The sequence below is a fragment of the Pararge aegeria genome, chromosome 4, assembly GCF_905163445.1.
Source record: "Pararge aegeria chromosome 4, ilParAegt1.1, whole genome shotgun sequence".
Lineage (NCBI taxonomy): Eukaryota > Metazoa > Arthropoda > Insecta > Lepidoptera > Nymphalidae > Pararge > Pararge aegeria.
The window spans coordinates 5624359-5637794 of NC_053183.1; the positions used below are offsets into that span (position 1 = coordinate 5624359).

The 13436-nt window shown below is 33.5% G+C and overlaps 4 protein-coding genes across 5 annotated transcripts in view; 3 read left to right on the forward strand and 1 right to left on the reverse strand.

Annotated features, from left to right (window-relative positions):
* The first annotated feature begins 765 nt into the window (after positions 1-765).
* On the forward strand, positions 766-1603 carry LOC120623402. The gene has a single exon (XM_039889416.1). It carries the CDS (start codon positions 898-900, stop codon positions 1537-1539), a length of 642 nt encoding a protein of 213 aa, XP_039745350.1. The 5' UTR covers positions 766-897; the 3' UTR covers positions 1540-1603.
* LOC120623403 (39S ribosomal protein L30, mitochondrial) lies at positions 1603-3530 on the reverse strand. The gene is made up of 3 exons (XM_039889417.1): positions 3295-3530; positions 2453-2579; positions 1603-1946 (listed from the first exon to the last, which is right to left on the reverse strand). The coding sequence occupies exons 1-3, from the start codon at positions 3405-3407 to the stop codon at positions 1650-1652; spliced, it is 537 nt and encodes a 178-aa protein (XP_039745351.1). The 5' UTR covers positions 3408-3530; the 3' UTR covers positions 1603-1649.
* Positions 3531-4335: 805 nt separating this feature from the next.
* Positions 4336-9568, forward strand: LOC120623247. Of its 2 annotated transcripts, none has more exons than XM_039889165.1 (5): positions 4336-6024; positions 6144-6204; positions 6858-6982; positions 7555-7769; positions 8884-9568. In XM_039889165.1, exons 1-5 carry the CDS (start codon positions 4490-4492, stop codon positions 8970-8972), a joined length of 2025 nt encoding a protein of 674 aa, XP_039745099.1. In that variant the 5' UTR covers positions 4336-4489; the 3' UTR covers positions 8973-9568. The 2 variants fall into 2 exon arrangements, with proteins under 2 accessions (XP_039745099.1, XP_039745100.1); XM_039889166.1 differs by having other exon boundaries at positions 7555-7777; positions 8884-8960.
* A 977-nt stretch (positions 9569-10545) lies between these two features.
* Positions 10546-13436, forward strand: part of LOC120623248 — a 273880-nt gene continuing 270989 nt past the window's right edge. Inside the window, exon 1 of the mRNA XM_039889168.1 lies at positions 10546-10916. The gene's annotated coding sequence lies outside the window, so the exon portion shown is untranslated. The remainder of the gene's footprint in view (positions 10917-13436) is intronic.

The window sequence follows — 13436 nt, forward strand, 5'->3', positions numbered from 1 at the left end:
ACAAACTATAAGTGTGGTAGAAGACCTGAAATCTGGGACCTTAGAATTGGGGTAAAAAAAAATGTATGGCAACACTTCTCAAATATGCTCTGTCTCACAAGCGGCACGCCAACCTTTCGGTACGTATGGAGGGTAGAGGTAAGGAGAGTCATCTTATATGGGAGAAAAGTTGAAAAAGTGTCCAGTTGTTGCGCTAAATATCAGTTCAAAAATCCTCCACAATGGCGCTGGTGGATGCACAGGGAATGGTATGAATGTACCAATCGTAGATGAATTGAAGTATGCCGAGTTAAAAAATGTAATGTCATTATCGACTAAAGTAGTTAATTATTGAGAATTTCAACAACTTACGTTGCACAAAATATTGTGGTAAATATAACCTTACAGATTTATTATAACCAAACGTGCGTTTAGAGTGATTTTATTTCGTAAACAGTAAATAGTACGGTATTTATATTTGGCGCTTCTTTTAAGAGTTACCCTGATGCAAATGTGGCGCCATCCTAATTTAATACATTTTGACGACACTTTTTCATATACACAGATGACTCTCCTTACCTCTACCCTCCATAACGGTACGTAGCCTCTCACCACCTCTAATACTATAATAATAGAGAAGTCTGTGGTACTCACCTAAGAAAAGAGGTAAAGCACTCACAACTCCTTCTAACTGTGGTTTTATGTTATGTACTCTGTGGTGGTTTTCTAACCTAACTTGAAATTCGGATCTGTGCAATTAATTTATTATAATATAATTTTTATTATATAATTTATTTGCAATAGAAAACTTGATTACTGGATAAATAATGAAGGAAAAAATGTTGTAAAAGGATTCTTAGCTAACAAAAAATAATTTAAGTATTCAAGAGTACCTAATAAATATTTTATTTATAAACAATGAATTGTTTACGTTTATTTAGACCAAATAATTACAATTCTTTAACCAGAATTGCATCAGTTAAACATATATCTCAGTATCCCTTGAAATTTATGGATGTTCAAGAGAAATGGAAAGAAAAGGATGGTGTGTCTGAGCGCTGGAAACTAATTTACAAAGCTCCTATGGAAAAAGCTCTTAATGTGGCAACAGCATATTTAACAGCTTCAACGGTTACTGTCGCTGGAGGGGGTATTTATTATGCTGCATTTCAATTTGATGTGAACACTATGTATGATCCAGTTTTACTTGGAGAAGTAGTAATCGCAAACAATGCTTTGGAGTGCCTTATATACCTAGGGGCATTTTTTATGTTCCACACAGCTGTAAAAGTATTGATGTCGAAGTTTGTAATACGTTTATATCAGGATGGTGATGAATACTTGGCAATCTTTAGAGGAAATTGGTACAACTCTACAGTCCAACACCAGTTTAACTTGGATGAGTTCAAAAAGCTAAGTCCTACATATGTTGTATCATGGGGTGACTCAAGGTTCCGCCTTGGAAAAAAACATGGCATATTACTCGATAAATATTTTAAGACTCCAGAGTATTTTAATTACTTAGTGTATAAGAAGAAACCTAACAACACTAGCAAATAAAAAAGTAGTAAGGTCAAACCACATGTTAGTCATTATTTAGGAAATTAAAGAATTGTATAAATTATGTAATCTGTTTTATTAATAATCTACATATTTTTTTTTTAATCAAATTAAAATCCACCGGTGAAAGCATCATTCCATCTATACCTAGATTCTCGCTTAAGTGTAGTTGAGTCCATTTTCTTTGGATCTGTTTCAAATTTCTCTAATGCTTCTACTTGTTTTTGTTCTGGTTGCAGTGTCTTTGTTACTATGCACTGTCCATTTTCTTTGAGTACTGTGTATTTGATGTCTTCCTCGGTTGGTTCACCATATGGAAATATTATTGGGGTTACTCTGATCAAATGTTTTATTTTCCATAATCTCATATTGATGGCTGGTATATTTTTTACAATTGCAACTCTATTCTGAAATTTATAAGAAAAAGGGGTTAACAAAGGAGTTTGCCAGCCTGTATTAATCTATACTAGTAGCAATACAAATAAATATTTTATGGGACCAAATCTTTAAAAAGTTTAAATTTCCTACTTATAAGCTTTGAAAGTTTTACTAGTGGTCTTCAGTGAATACATAAATCTCCAATGCAGCTATAAGGTTTATAGGTGTATTAGATTTCTTTTAAGGTAAGTTTTCTTTAGGTTTTTAAGCTTAATCTAAACAAAAAACAATACACAGACAATTTGTATGTTTTATTTCAGTTTTAATTATTCACTTGTGGCAAATTTGATAGCTTATATTTTAGAAACCTGACAATTAGAAGATTTTAACTCAGATTTTCTTATAATTACATGCATTTTATTGATACATACAAGTTATATGTCTGGCCATTATTTTGATTAATGACGAAATGGAATGAGGTAAGGCAAATTATTCAATGCTACCAATCATTGTTTAAATCAGGAATTTAACTTACTTGATCATCTATCTTCAATTCACTCAAAATCTTTTTTTGCCACCATGGGTGATGTTTGCTGGTTTGAATTTGCTCAATTCTGAATAATTTTGAAGGTGTATATTCAGGATCTTTGTGGTCTGGATGCCTAAAAATATAGTTTTAATAGAAGAAATTATCTAAATCTCTACACACTTGAGGTGGTCAATCTTGAGGAGTGTGAAGTTATCTTACGGGAGTTGTGTGTGTATTGTTGTCATGAGTCATGACACCATTGCTTTTTAACAAAAAACTACATTAAACTAACTTTTTTGAGTTGTCTCTGGTCACTAGTTCACTAGACACTTTTGGGAGTCCCGTGCCCTGTAGTGGGCCATGGCCAGTGGTAATGGGATGATGATGATAGATAACCGAAGTCTAAACTACAGTAATTTGGGTGAGGTATGCAGATAATCTTGAACGGGGGCCAGCTTAACACTGACAAAAAATCAACTAGAGAAATAACTACACAGACACTCTTGTTAAATCATAATCAATGGCCTATAACAGTCCACTGCTGGACAGCCTTCTCCTAAGGGAAGGGTTTGGCAATAATCACCAAGCTGACCAGACAGGTGGGTAATCGCAGTATAAGGTAGTGGTAGCACAGAGGACACTGCACTTTCTCTGATATATTCGCCTTTTAAGTCTCTAGCAGGAATCGGAGGTATGGTGACAAGTGATTCTGATCCGCAAACATTCATAAAAAGAATAGAATTTATATACATTGTTATTACTAAGCTTATACAATATTGATTAACCGATTAAATTGGCGCAGGACCTCCGCTAGTGGCCGCTTTTAGATGCGGAAATCTATTGTTTACCTAGGAAAATACTTTATTCCTCCTGGATATCGAACACCTCCGGATGGTTTGTGACCCTTTAAGCGACATAACAATGTTAGAGGTGATATGGATTTGAGTAAAGGCTTATTCATTTTATGGTTTGATTTTAATTCCCCAGTTCTATTATTCTAACTTGTTACTGCTATTACTTTTTACTTGAATTGGGGGTTATTTACACAGATAATGATGTTATTTTGACCGACCACAGACCATTAAATAAAACACAGATTAATAAATTTCGTTTAAAACGTAGACTGGTTCAAAAGTACTAAGTAGTGAGTAAATTCCTGTCTTTTTTGAAGTATACGTGACATTAGCGAAATACAACGTGCTGATTTGGCACTCTTAAAAGTATGGAGGGTAGAGGTAAGGAGAGTCATCTGTGTATATGAAAAATTGTCGTCAAAATGTATTAAATTAGGATGGCGCCACATTTGCATCAGGGTAACTCTTAAAAGAAGCGCCAAATATAAATACCGTACTATTTACTGTTTACGAAATAAAATCACTCTAAACGCACGTTTGGTTATAATAAATCTGTAAGGTTATATTTACCACAATATTTTGTACAACGTAAGTTGTTGAAATTCTCAATAATTAACTACTTTAGTCGATAATGACATTAAATTTTTTAACTCGGCATACTTCAATTCATCTACGATTGCTACATTCATAGCAAAGCAAATTTAGTAGATTAAGTTTGATGTATTTTTCACAGGGTGTTTAGATGGTTCTGGCCGTACAGAAACGTATAGAATAATGTTATACAGATACAGCCGATGTCGTTTTTCTTGTGCAGTCCTAATATATAACCTATATTAGCAGTAGCCAATAGCCATAGAATGTACACCATAGAGTTATTGTGCTCTGTGGTACACCCTGAGTGGTTCTTAGCTGAGAGCATGGAGATTACACTTTAGTTTGATTACTACGTCTTGGATGTACGTTAATATACCTTTGCCTTTCGGCTACGGGTTAGAATCAAAATAAATAAACAGCAACTGTCAACTGACAAATCTAATTCCGCGAAGCTTTGTTTACATTCTGAAGTTTTGAATTCAAAAAGTTAATAACTGTCGCATTATGTAGAATGAACGCTAAATTGTATGAAATATTTTTTTATATGTCGGTGACATAATTTAGTGGACATAAAGACGTGTTTATTAAAAGATCCATGAAGAAAGTACGCTTTGAGTCACCAGTTAAACCTATTTCAAAAATGCTCGAACCAGAATGCCATTCGCCAAGGCCATTTATTCATAAGCAAGTTAAATCAGCGCCTCAAGTAGAATATCTAGACTACCGAACGGTACCATTTACAAATGATCCCGTACAGAGATTCGAGTTTGGAAATTCTTCGCCGTATCCAGTAGTAAGTAGAACAAGTCTGACAGATATTCCTAAGTTAGAACACAGATGGGCGCCTTCTAATGAACTAGATTTAAGTATGCTTGATTCTGCACTTACTTCACGTACTATGCAGCAAACACACCTAGCAGGGCAGACATATAATTCACCACCAGTGTACTGCAATACAAAACATAATCCACTGGCAGAAATAAATTCAAATGTTTTAGCTGCCACGGAAAAGCCATTCTCAACTCCACCAAATATTCTCAGAAAGAATGAGGATTTTTTCATTCAAAGGGATAAATTAAATGGGTATATAAAGTTAAGTAGTGAACTTGGTAAACTACATTTGGAAAAAGAAAATAATCCATTATTAAAGAAAAGTCAAATTATGATGACGGGTCAGGCAAACTTACCTCTAAAAAATGTAGACAGCTTGAGTTCCAGTAACTCTTCAAATGAAATGGATAACAGTATATGTAGATGTCATCACTGTATTAAGGTTTACAATACCCAACATATAGAACGGTCGGGAGTTGAGATAGTAAAAAATCAAAACATTAACAGAAACAGCTACAATGTGTGTCATTGTATAACAATGCTGCCACAAAACCATGCACATTGTGTTTGTAATATTCCTCAAATGAGACCTGTTGCCCCAAACTGTAATTGTAATATCAAAGTAACTCCTTCACCACAAAATGCTGTTGATAAAAAGACTTGGGCCATTCAAAAATATGAACAAAATAATAACACAGAATGCTTAGATGTGGAGAAGCAGACAAATATAACTATGGATAAACAAGAACCAACTGTGGCTGATTTATTTAAAATAATTAAGATGCAGAATGAACAACTGCAGTTACTGCAAGATAAAGTTGATAAATTTATATCATCAAATACAAACAATGGAAACAGAATTAACCCTCCTGCCCAAAATTATATAACTGAGCAGGTAGCTCTTCAATCGGGCAGTACTGAGCAGAAAATATCTATAGGTGTTATGACTAGTTTTGAGGTGGTTCGAACTTCTACTATAATCAATAAAGAATTTGTCAAACAAAATGAAGCTCAAATACAATGTAATAGATCACAAATTAGTATAAAAGAGGTTGTGTCGAAACAACCAGATAATTTAAACTTTCTTGACGGTTTGAGTCCTGTCTCAAAACAAGTTGATATGCATCAGCCAAATAAAAGCAACCCTATAGTTGGTAATGGTGATGCAAAAAAGAATGATTATACAGAAGACAAGACTTTGAATGAGATGAGTTTGTTTAATGTCCAAGTGGATAATGTTATTACTCCAAACATTTCACCAGAGCAAAGTCTCTATCTAGATATCAGGGATTATAGCGAGTAAGTTTGTTTATTCTTAAATAATTATTTTGCAATTATGAAACTATTTTATTGAACTTTATATAAAATAGTTGAATTGTTTAGGTGCTAACTGAAATTATTGTTCTTATTTTTTTCAGTTCTGATGCTAGTAGTGATGATCAATCTAATGTGGGATGGACATATTATAATAAAGTTATGGTATGTTACAGACATATTTTTACAGCTCAAATTGTGTATAATGTTTTATTTTACCATATATTTTTAGCCAATAATCAACATTATAAATTTTATATTTTAATCCTGTAAATAATTGGACAAGTTGTATTTTTTTTTTTTTAAGTTTTGATCTTATTATTCCGGTAAATTTCAGTAGAACCCTGGTAGGAGATGGGTATGCCAAAGTTTTATGGTTTCAAATATCTGCACATGCAATTAATTCCAGAAATACATATTACAATATAATATAGTTTGATATTTAATTTTGATATTTATTAATTTGTTACTTAAATAAAACAATAAAAATCTTTACTCTATTATTATGCCTTTAATAAAAAAATATACTAATGATATTGATTCTATTTTTGTACAGCAGATGAGGGCTATTTATGCAATATATAAAATGGGGCAAAGAGTCTTTATGGGATAAATAAAAGAATTTCAAATATTGATGGTCCTTAATCAATAAATAATTAAGTAATTCATTCAAGGGTATTTGTGTATGGTTACCACAAATACCCATTTTGTTATACCATTACCTAATGTTAATGGTAACTTATTATATACATAAAGTGCCTGTGATAGGTTTACATGTATAAAACCTTTTTGATTTTGAATTATTGCTTACTTTACAGACACATGTGAATGGGATGTTACAGGAATCCGACATGCCTTCCTCGGCAAGTGCATTGTATAGGAATGTAAAACAAAAGTGTATGCAGATGCAAATTGACAAATCTAATGTCAGTGTGGCTAAAAGGTAATAACTGCTTAGTAGGTCAAGTGGTCAGCATGTTTGATAAGTTATTGGTTTGATTACTGGGCTGAATATTGCTAGATATTGAGTTTAGAAATTCTCAGTTAAGAAACTGCTCTGCCTACTACTGTGCACTGAAGAGCAAATTAAGCTGTAGGTGTACAGTGTGAGTGAGTGTAATTATCACAGATATGCTTAAAGATATAGTAAAAAAATAATTTATAAGAGGCTCAACACATCTTGAGTTTGATTAGCAGGTTGGAACAAATATTGTTAGGTATTGGGTGCTTGCCTCATTTGTAGGACTTCAACTTCGCATTTGGGAGGCCGAATTCGAATACCAGCACGCAATTCCAACTTTTAGAAGTTATGTGCGTTTTAAGCAATTAAAATATCATAAAGGAGTGTGGAGTCCACCAATCCGCGCTGGGCCAGCGTTGTGTACAACGCCCTTAACTTCTCATTGTGGGAGGAGATCCGTGTCGTAATGCCGGTAATGGGTGGATATGATGATGATGATACTCAATTCAACAATCCCAGACCTATAAAGGTACTAAATTGTTTCAAAATTTCAGGGTAACGTTTGGAGACAGCCCACAAGGTATGCAAAGGCCACAGGTTCAACACATCGCAAATCCCTCCACGGACACAAGTCTAAAAATGAAAGAGCTTGCAGCTAAATACTTGAACCAGGGCACTACGCCCACCACCCCATCACCCAGACCTACTATGCCTGTCGACATGTCTCTAGCGACGAGAAACTATATGGAGAAACATAGGATATTACAAGGTATCTAGGTAATTTTTTAATTACTAGTAGAGCTTTTTGTGACAGCTTGTCCGGGCAGGGATGTACTATCGCCATGCTGATTTCTGTCTCGTTGTGTTACGGTGTGAAGGGCGTGGTGTAATTACGGGCGCATGAGGTTTAACACTCAAATTCATGGATATAAGGCGGCATGTTGCAGGACGTGCTTGCATGCCCTGCGATATGTTGATCTGTTAATGGGCGATAGTTTTCCACTTACTATTAGGCGGTCCATCATTTAACTACAGTTGCTAGTTTTTTTGAACCAATATTGTCATATGTTATTATATATTGTGTTATATGTTATTAATGTAAATTCAGATGGACTTATAACCTCGATTATTTAGTTAAAAAAAGCAGCCACGCAAAAACGTTTATCTGATTTTGATTCCATAGAAACAATAATTTTTGTGGAAGACAAATTCTAATGTACGACAGTTTTCACTTTATCTAATTTTTACCTGCCGATAATAAAATAAAATAAATAAATAAATATACTATGACAATGCACACATCTGGTCCCAAAGTAAGCGTAGCTTGTGTTATGTACTAAGATGACTGTTGAATATTTTTATGAATAATATACATAAATACTTATAATATACAGATAAACATCCAGACACCGAAAAACATTCATGTTCATCACACTTACATTTTCTAGTTGTGGGAATCGAATCGAGGCCTTGAACTCAGAAAGTAGGGTCGCTGCGCCTCTTGGCCGTCAAATAATATTAGAGATCAAATATTTGTATGCTATATATGTATTATATACCTAAAATTACTGTGCTCTGGAACTATGGAATATTAACTTTTTAAGTAGTTAACTTCAGCGTTGTAGGAAATCTAGAATCTAGAACAACTTATCAGATGTGTAGTGTAGTAGCAACTTCTTAAAATTATTAAATTATAAAAACAATATTGCGGAATTTCCATCGATCACTAATAATAGTGATCAATGGGAATTGCATAACTTATAGTAAATTATCCAACTAGTGGATTCAATAAAGCATTCCCGAGGGGGGGAGGGGGACAGACAGACGAATAATCTAATAATAGGGCATCGCGCGATTTATAAATCCACTCTGTGTTGTTTCAGGTACAAATATGCAACCCGGCCATCAAATGATGGATATACCGAAATTTTTAGATATAACAGCATTAAAACAACAACCTAAATTTTTATAACAATTATTTTGTTACGGATGTGTTCAAACTTTGAAAGCTTTGCATGTCAATCCGTGGCAAAACATGAACATTCAACAGGTTAAGTTATGGTAGCTTATCAATTAAGATACTCAAATAATTTGAATAAATATGTTTTACTAGAAAATTTGGATTAGTTTGTTAAGTGTTTTTTTATTATGTTATTTAATTTTTGACTATGTAATTATGAAGACTTGTAGTTTTAGATGATTCTGTAATTAATATAATTATAATTTTATCTGTTAAAGGACGACAAACTGTAAAGGCTTTAAGATCCAGGGTTTACCCTAGTATGTTATTATCTAGCCTTTAATTAAAGGTGGCATAACGTTGGAACAGTTTTGATGTGTGATTTTACATTCTGACATTTGAAGGAGCTGTCAAATGGTGCTGTTGGAACGTGGCAATACATTGCAAACTTGCTTCAACTCTATGCCACGTTTATTGATAAGGCCCTAACTGTTTGTATTTTATACATATTTGTACTTTTTAATTTATAACTCTACGTAGATTGCTGACCTTAAGTACTATAATTAGTATTTGTGATAAGACGTTAATAAAATATATTTAATATTGAACAGACATTTATTTAAACTTTACAGGAAATAACAGTTACATCTTAAAACTTACATTAATTATAATTACCATATTTCCGTTTCTTAACAATTCATACCAATAGCATATTGGTTAAGTATTCATATTTACAATTTTAAATTATAATATAAAGTTATAGTAGTTAATCTTACGTCATCAGAAATATTAGAGCCCACGCTACACTTGTTTATTCAAATCAAATTTAAACTAAGTATTCTATTCATACGTACAGGTATGCTTAGAAATCAATTATTAACACCCATGACATGACTGACATGACGTGTGAGTTGTGACGTGACCCTTATGTCATGTACCTGTATTGAACGTTGACACAAATCCGATAATAATAGTATATCTTCGACGAATAAGAACGACGCTTTTCGCGATCGCTTATTTCTAACTCCTGGCCTGGTACTGAAAATTCTTAAGAAATAAAACCAGTAGAAAATACCTTATATAATTTTTAGCTCGACCCGGGATCCGAACACAGGACTTCACGATCCGTAGTTAAACATGCTAGCCACTAAACCAATGAGGCAGTTATCGAGGTATCGAAATGTATGACATTATTAGTATGCCGATATCTAGTCGATGATGTCTTCATGGGCAATATGAAAACAGCTGTTGTCGGAGGTGGTCGCTTTATTTGTACATACCAAACCGAATACTACGTTTCCTTTCTCTGTGTTGGCATGTTGCATATGTGCCCCTGCCATTGGAAGTTTCTGTTCAAATTGAGGAATTAAACATTTTGTTGAACGTGACGTAATTACGCATTTAAGATAGCGGATGCTACATCATGGACTTGATTTTATTATGTAGGTACCTACCTATTCATATTTCCATTTGACAAGTTCATACAACATCACGACTATAACTAATTGCGCAAATCCGTAAATATACCTACCTACTTTCTGTCTGCTATTATGACAAAATATTCCAATTTAATTATAATTCCCGGTTCACATTATTTCAGTAGCATTCCAGTGCTCCGATTTAGTGCTGTTTTATTATTGCGCCAACGTCTAAATTTTGACTCAAGTGTGTTTTTAACCCAGAAACTGGATTATTTTGTTTTAGCTATATCGGTAAAAAGATGCGTTTGTGAAACATCTTTCTACGTTTTTGGTTGACCAGGTTAATTCATCACCATGACAGTAGGTATAATATTTACGAACAACTCGAAAGTGCCTCTAAAAGTATTTCAGTAAAGATAATTTTGATTTGCTACAAATGTGTAAAGTACGTGACTCCACAATATTTCCAGTCTTTCCGGAATTGGAATTAGTTTTCTACTTGGTTAATCTGCTGCACTGGAGTTCTGTGAACCAGGTATGAATAAATGTTTAAGGCGAAATACATAATATTATATTAAACACTCTTAAGATCCTTGATCTAACTTACTGAGGCTCGAATATTTATATTATGAATTATGAATTATTTATAGGTAGTTAGGTAGAAGTATAGGTATTTCGCCCCATAAAATTATTTAACTATTACGATAATGCTTAAAACAAAAATATTGAATTATTTTAATATACTATCCATCCGGTACTATGCCCGTTTCCACTAACAACGAAAAAAGCAGTGTCTACCTTTGCCTAGAAATCTAACGGGATTTCTAGGCAAAGGTACCTAAACCGTAACAAATATTTATCACCTAAGAGTAGGTGAAACGTTTTTTTTAAAGACATCTCGTAAATCATTTCGCACTCAATTTAGGCGATGCCTAGGTTTAATGAAGACTGGCATTTAAATTGGTAGTTACCCAATACCATATTATAGATCTAGTTTAAGGTAAAACTAGGTTGATAATATTTACGGGTATGTAGGCCTCCACTTATTATGATTTATTCTAAAAATACTAAAATGCATTTTCCGTACATAATTTAATATAATATTATATTTACCATTGGTACAATATCAATTAATTCATATAGATTTTTTAAAGAAGTAACCATCTACGTTTTTAACAGCTTACCTATATTATAGTTTTCTACAAAACATCCAATTACTATACTATAATTATAATTAAATACATTTCTTTTTTAAAGATAATTATTAATAATAACATCCTGAGACTACGTTATGGGGGATTATATTGGGGCCCACCCACCCTTCTCCGGACTTTTGTATTAGTTACACTCGCTGATCTATGTATAGAATTAAGAACCTACCAAACCCTCCTTTTTCGAAACGTCGTAGAACTATTAAAGGTAAAATAATTAGTGTCAACTTGTAAATGGAATGAACTGAGTAACCTTTTGTTCGAGAAACACTACTAAAGTGGAGTGGTTTTTGATGCTTCAATATTAGCCGTGTATAGGGTTTCAGTATGTTTTTAATTCTGTGGACAAATGTATTTTCTTAATTATTAGCTATAGTTCCTTACACACAGTAGTCACCGTTTCGCTTTTGAAAATAAACATTTGTACCCGGTTTAGTTTACTACAGTGTGACCCATTTTACCGACATTCTTTATCGTAGGGTATATTCATATTTACAATTATAAATAAGTACAGCTCAGGTTATTCCCTGGAGGTCACCGCTGTAAACCGAACTATTAACGCAGTCTCAGATATATTTTTAATCTTCACACTTAATTAATATCAGTTTGGTTCCATCATTGGTAAGTTTATATTTCAATAGCTTTACTTATTAGTACGTTGAATACATAATACAGTATCAATTATCGTTATCTATGTAAATGTTTTGTGCTTTATTTTAAAGTTAAAAGCGGTCAACCTACACTACTTCGTATTATTTACACGGTAGAATATCTATAGCTATAATATTTCAATTCTCTTGCATCGCAAATAGTTTAAACATTAAATCTATGAAATAATAACCAAACAGTTGGATGGCACATTTATATTTTAGGTAAATATAGTATTAATGATTACATCATTAAAATTTAGAATAATCTATTTTACATCACTTTTATGTCTTGCATGTTCCTCTCAACGAATTTGACTAGATTAATAAGGGTGATAACAAACAACGCGCGACAAATGACGTCATTAATAAGGATACATATTTTACACCCATAAAAGCCCTTAGCTTAGATTTGCTCGGAAGTTACAGCTATAGAAGTTGTTTTGTAGGATCAAAACGCATAATAACAAAAAAGTTAATTGGACTCTATGATTCTAAAGTTTTATATTATTATTTATTTATTATTTATGTACCATAAATTGTGATTGTGAACATAAGTTACATGAAGAGTACAAAGGAAAGCTTATTCTATATATATTATGTAGATACTACGAATTTTGTTTCTCCAATGTTACACTAAAGTAGCTTTTATCAGTATGGGAACCGTCCAGGCTCTTGAGTGAGGCATTAAAGCGCCAGTCGGGTTTTAGTGGGTTTTCCGGTCCGCCATTTTATTTTTATTGCACTACAAGTAATGACAAATGACAAATTATTATACAATCTCAGATTGCAACGGACTAATCATTTAGGTGGTATGGCAGTTGTATTAAACTTAGGACCCTTATCGGTTTCTACGCGATGTCGTACCGTTACGCTAAATCGTTTGGCGGTACGTCTTTGTCAGTAGGGTGGTAACTAACCAGGGCTGGAGCTGCCCACCAGACAAAACCTCGCTTCTCGGACGGTGAGAACCTCTGCGAGAAAATGCGGGGTTTATACATGCCTTATTTTCGGGAGGGGCTCTGACTGATCAAGTTACCTACAAATCTATCAAGGGTCTAAGCGAACGCCATGATATGTTGCAGATCGTCAACATTATATGTTAATCGACAGCACTCCGTGTCAGCAATCCGATAATGGTATGTGGACGCCTCGCGATGTTTTTATTTGACTCACAAAGCGCGGCGTCTTGTGTTG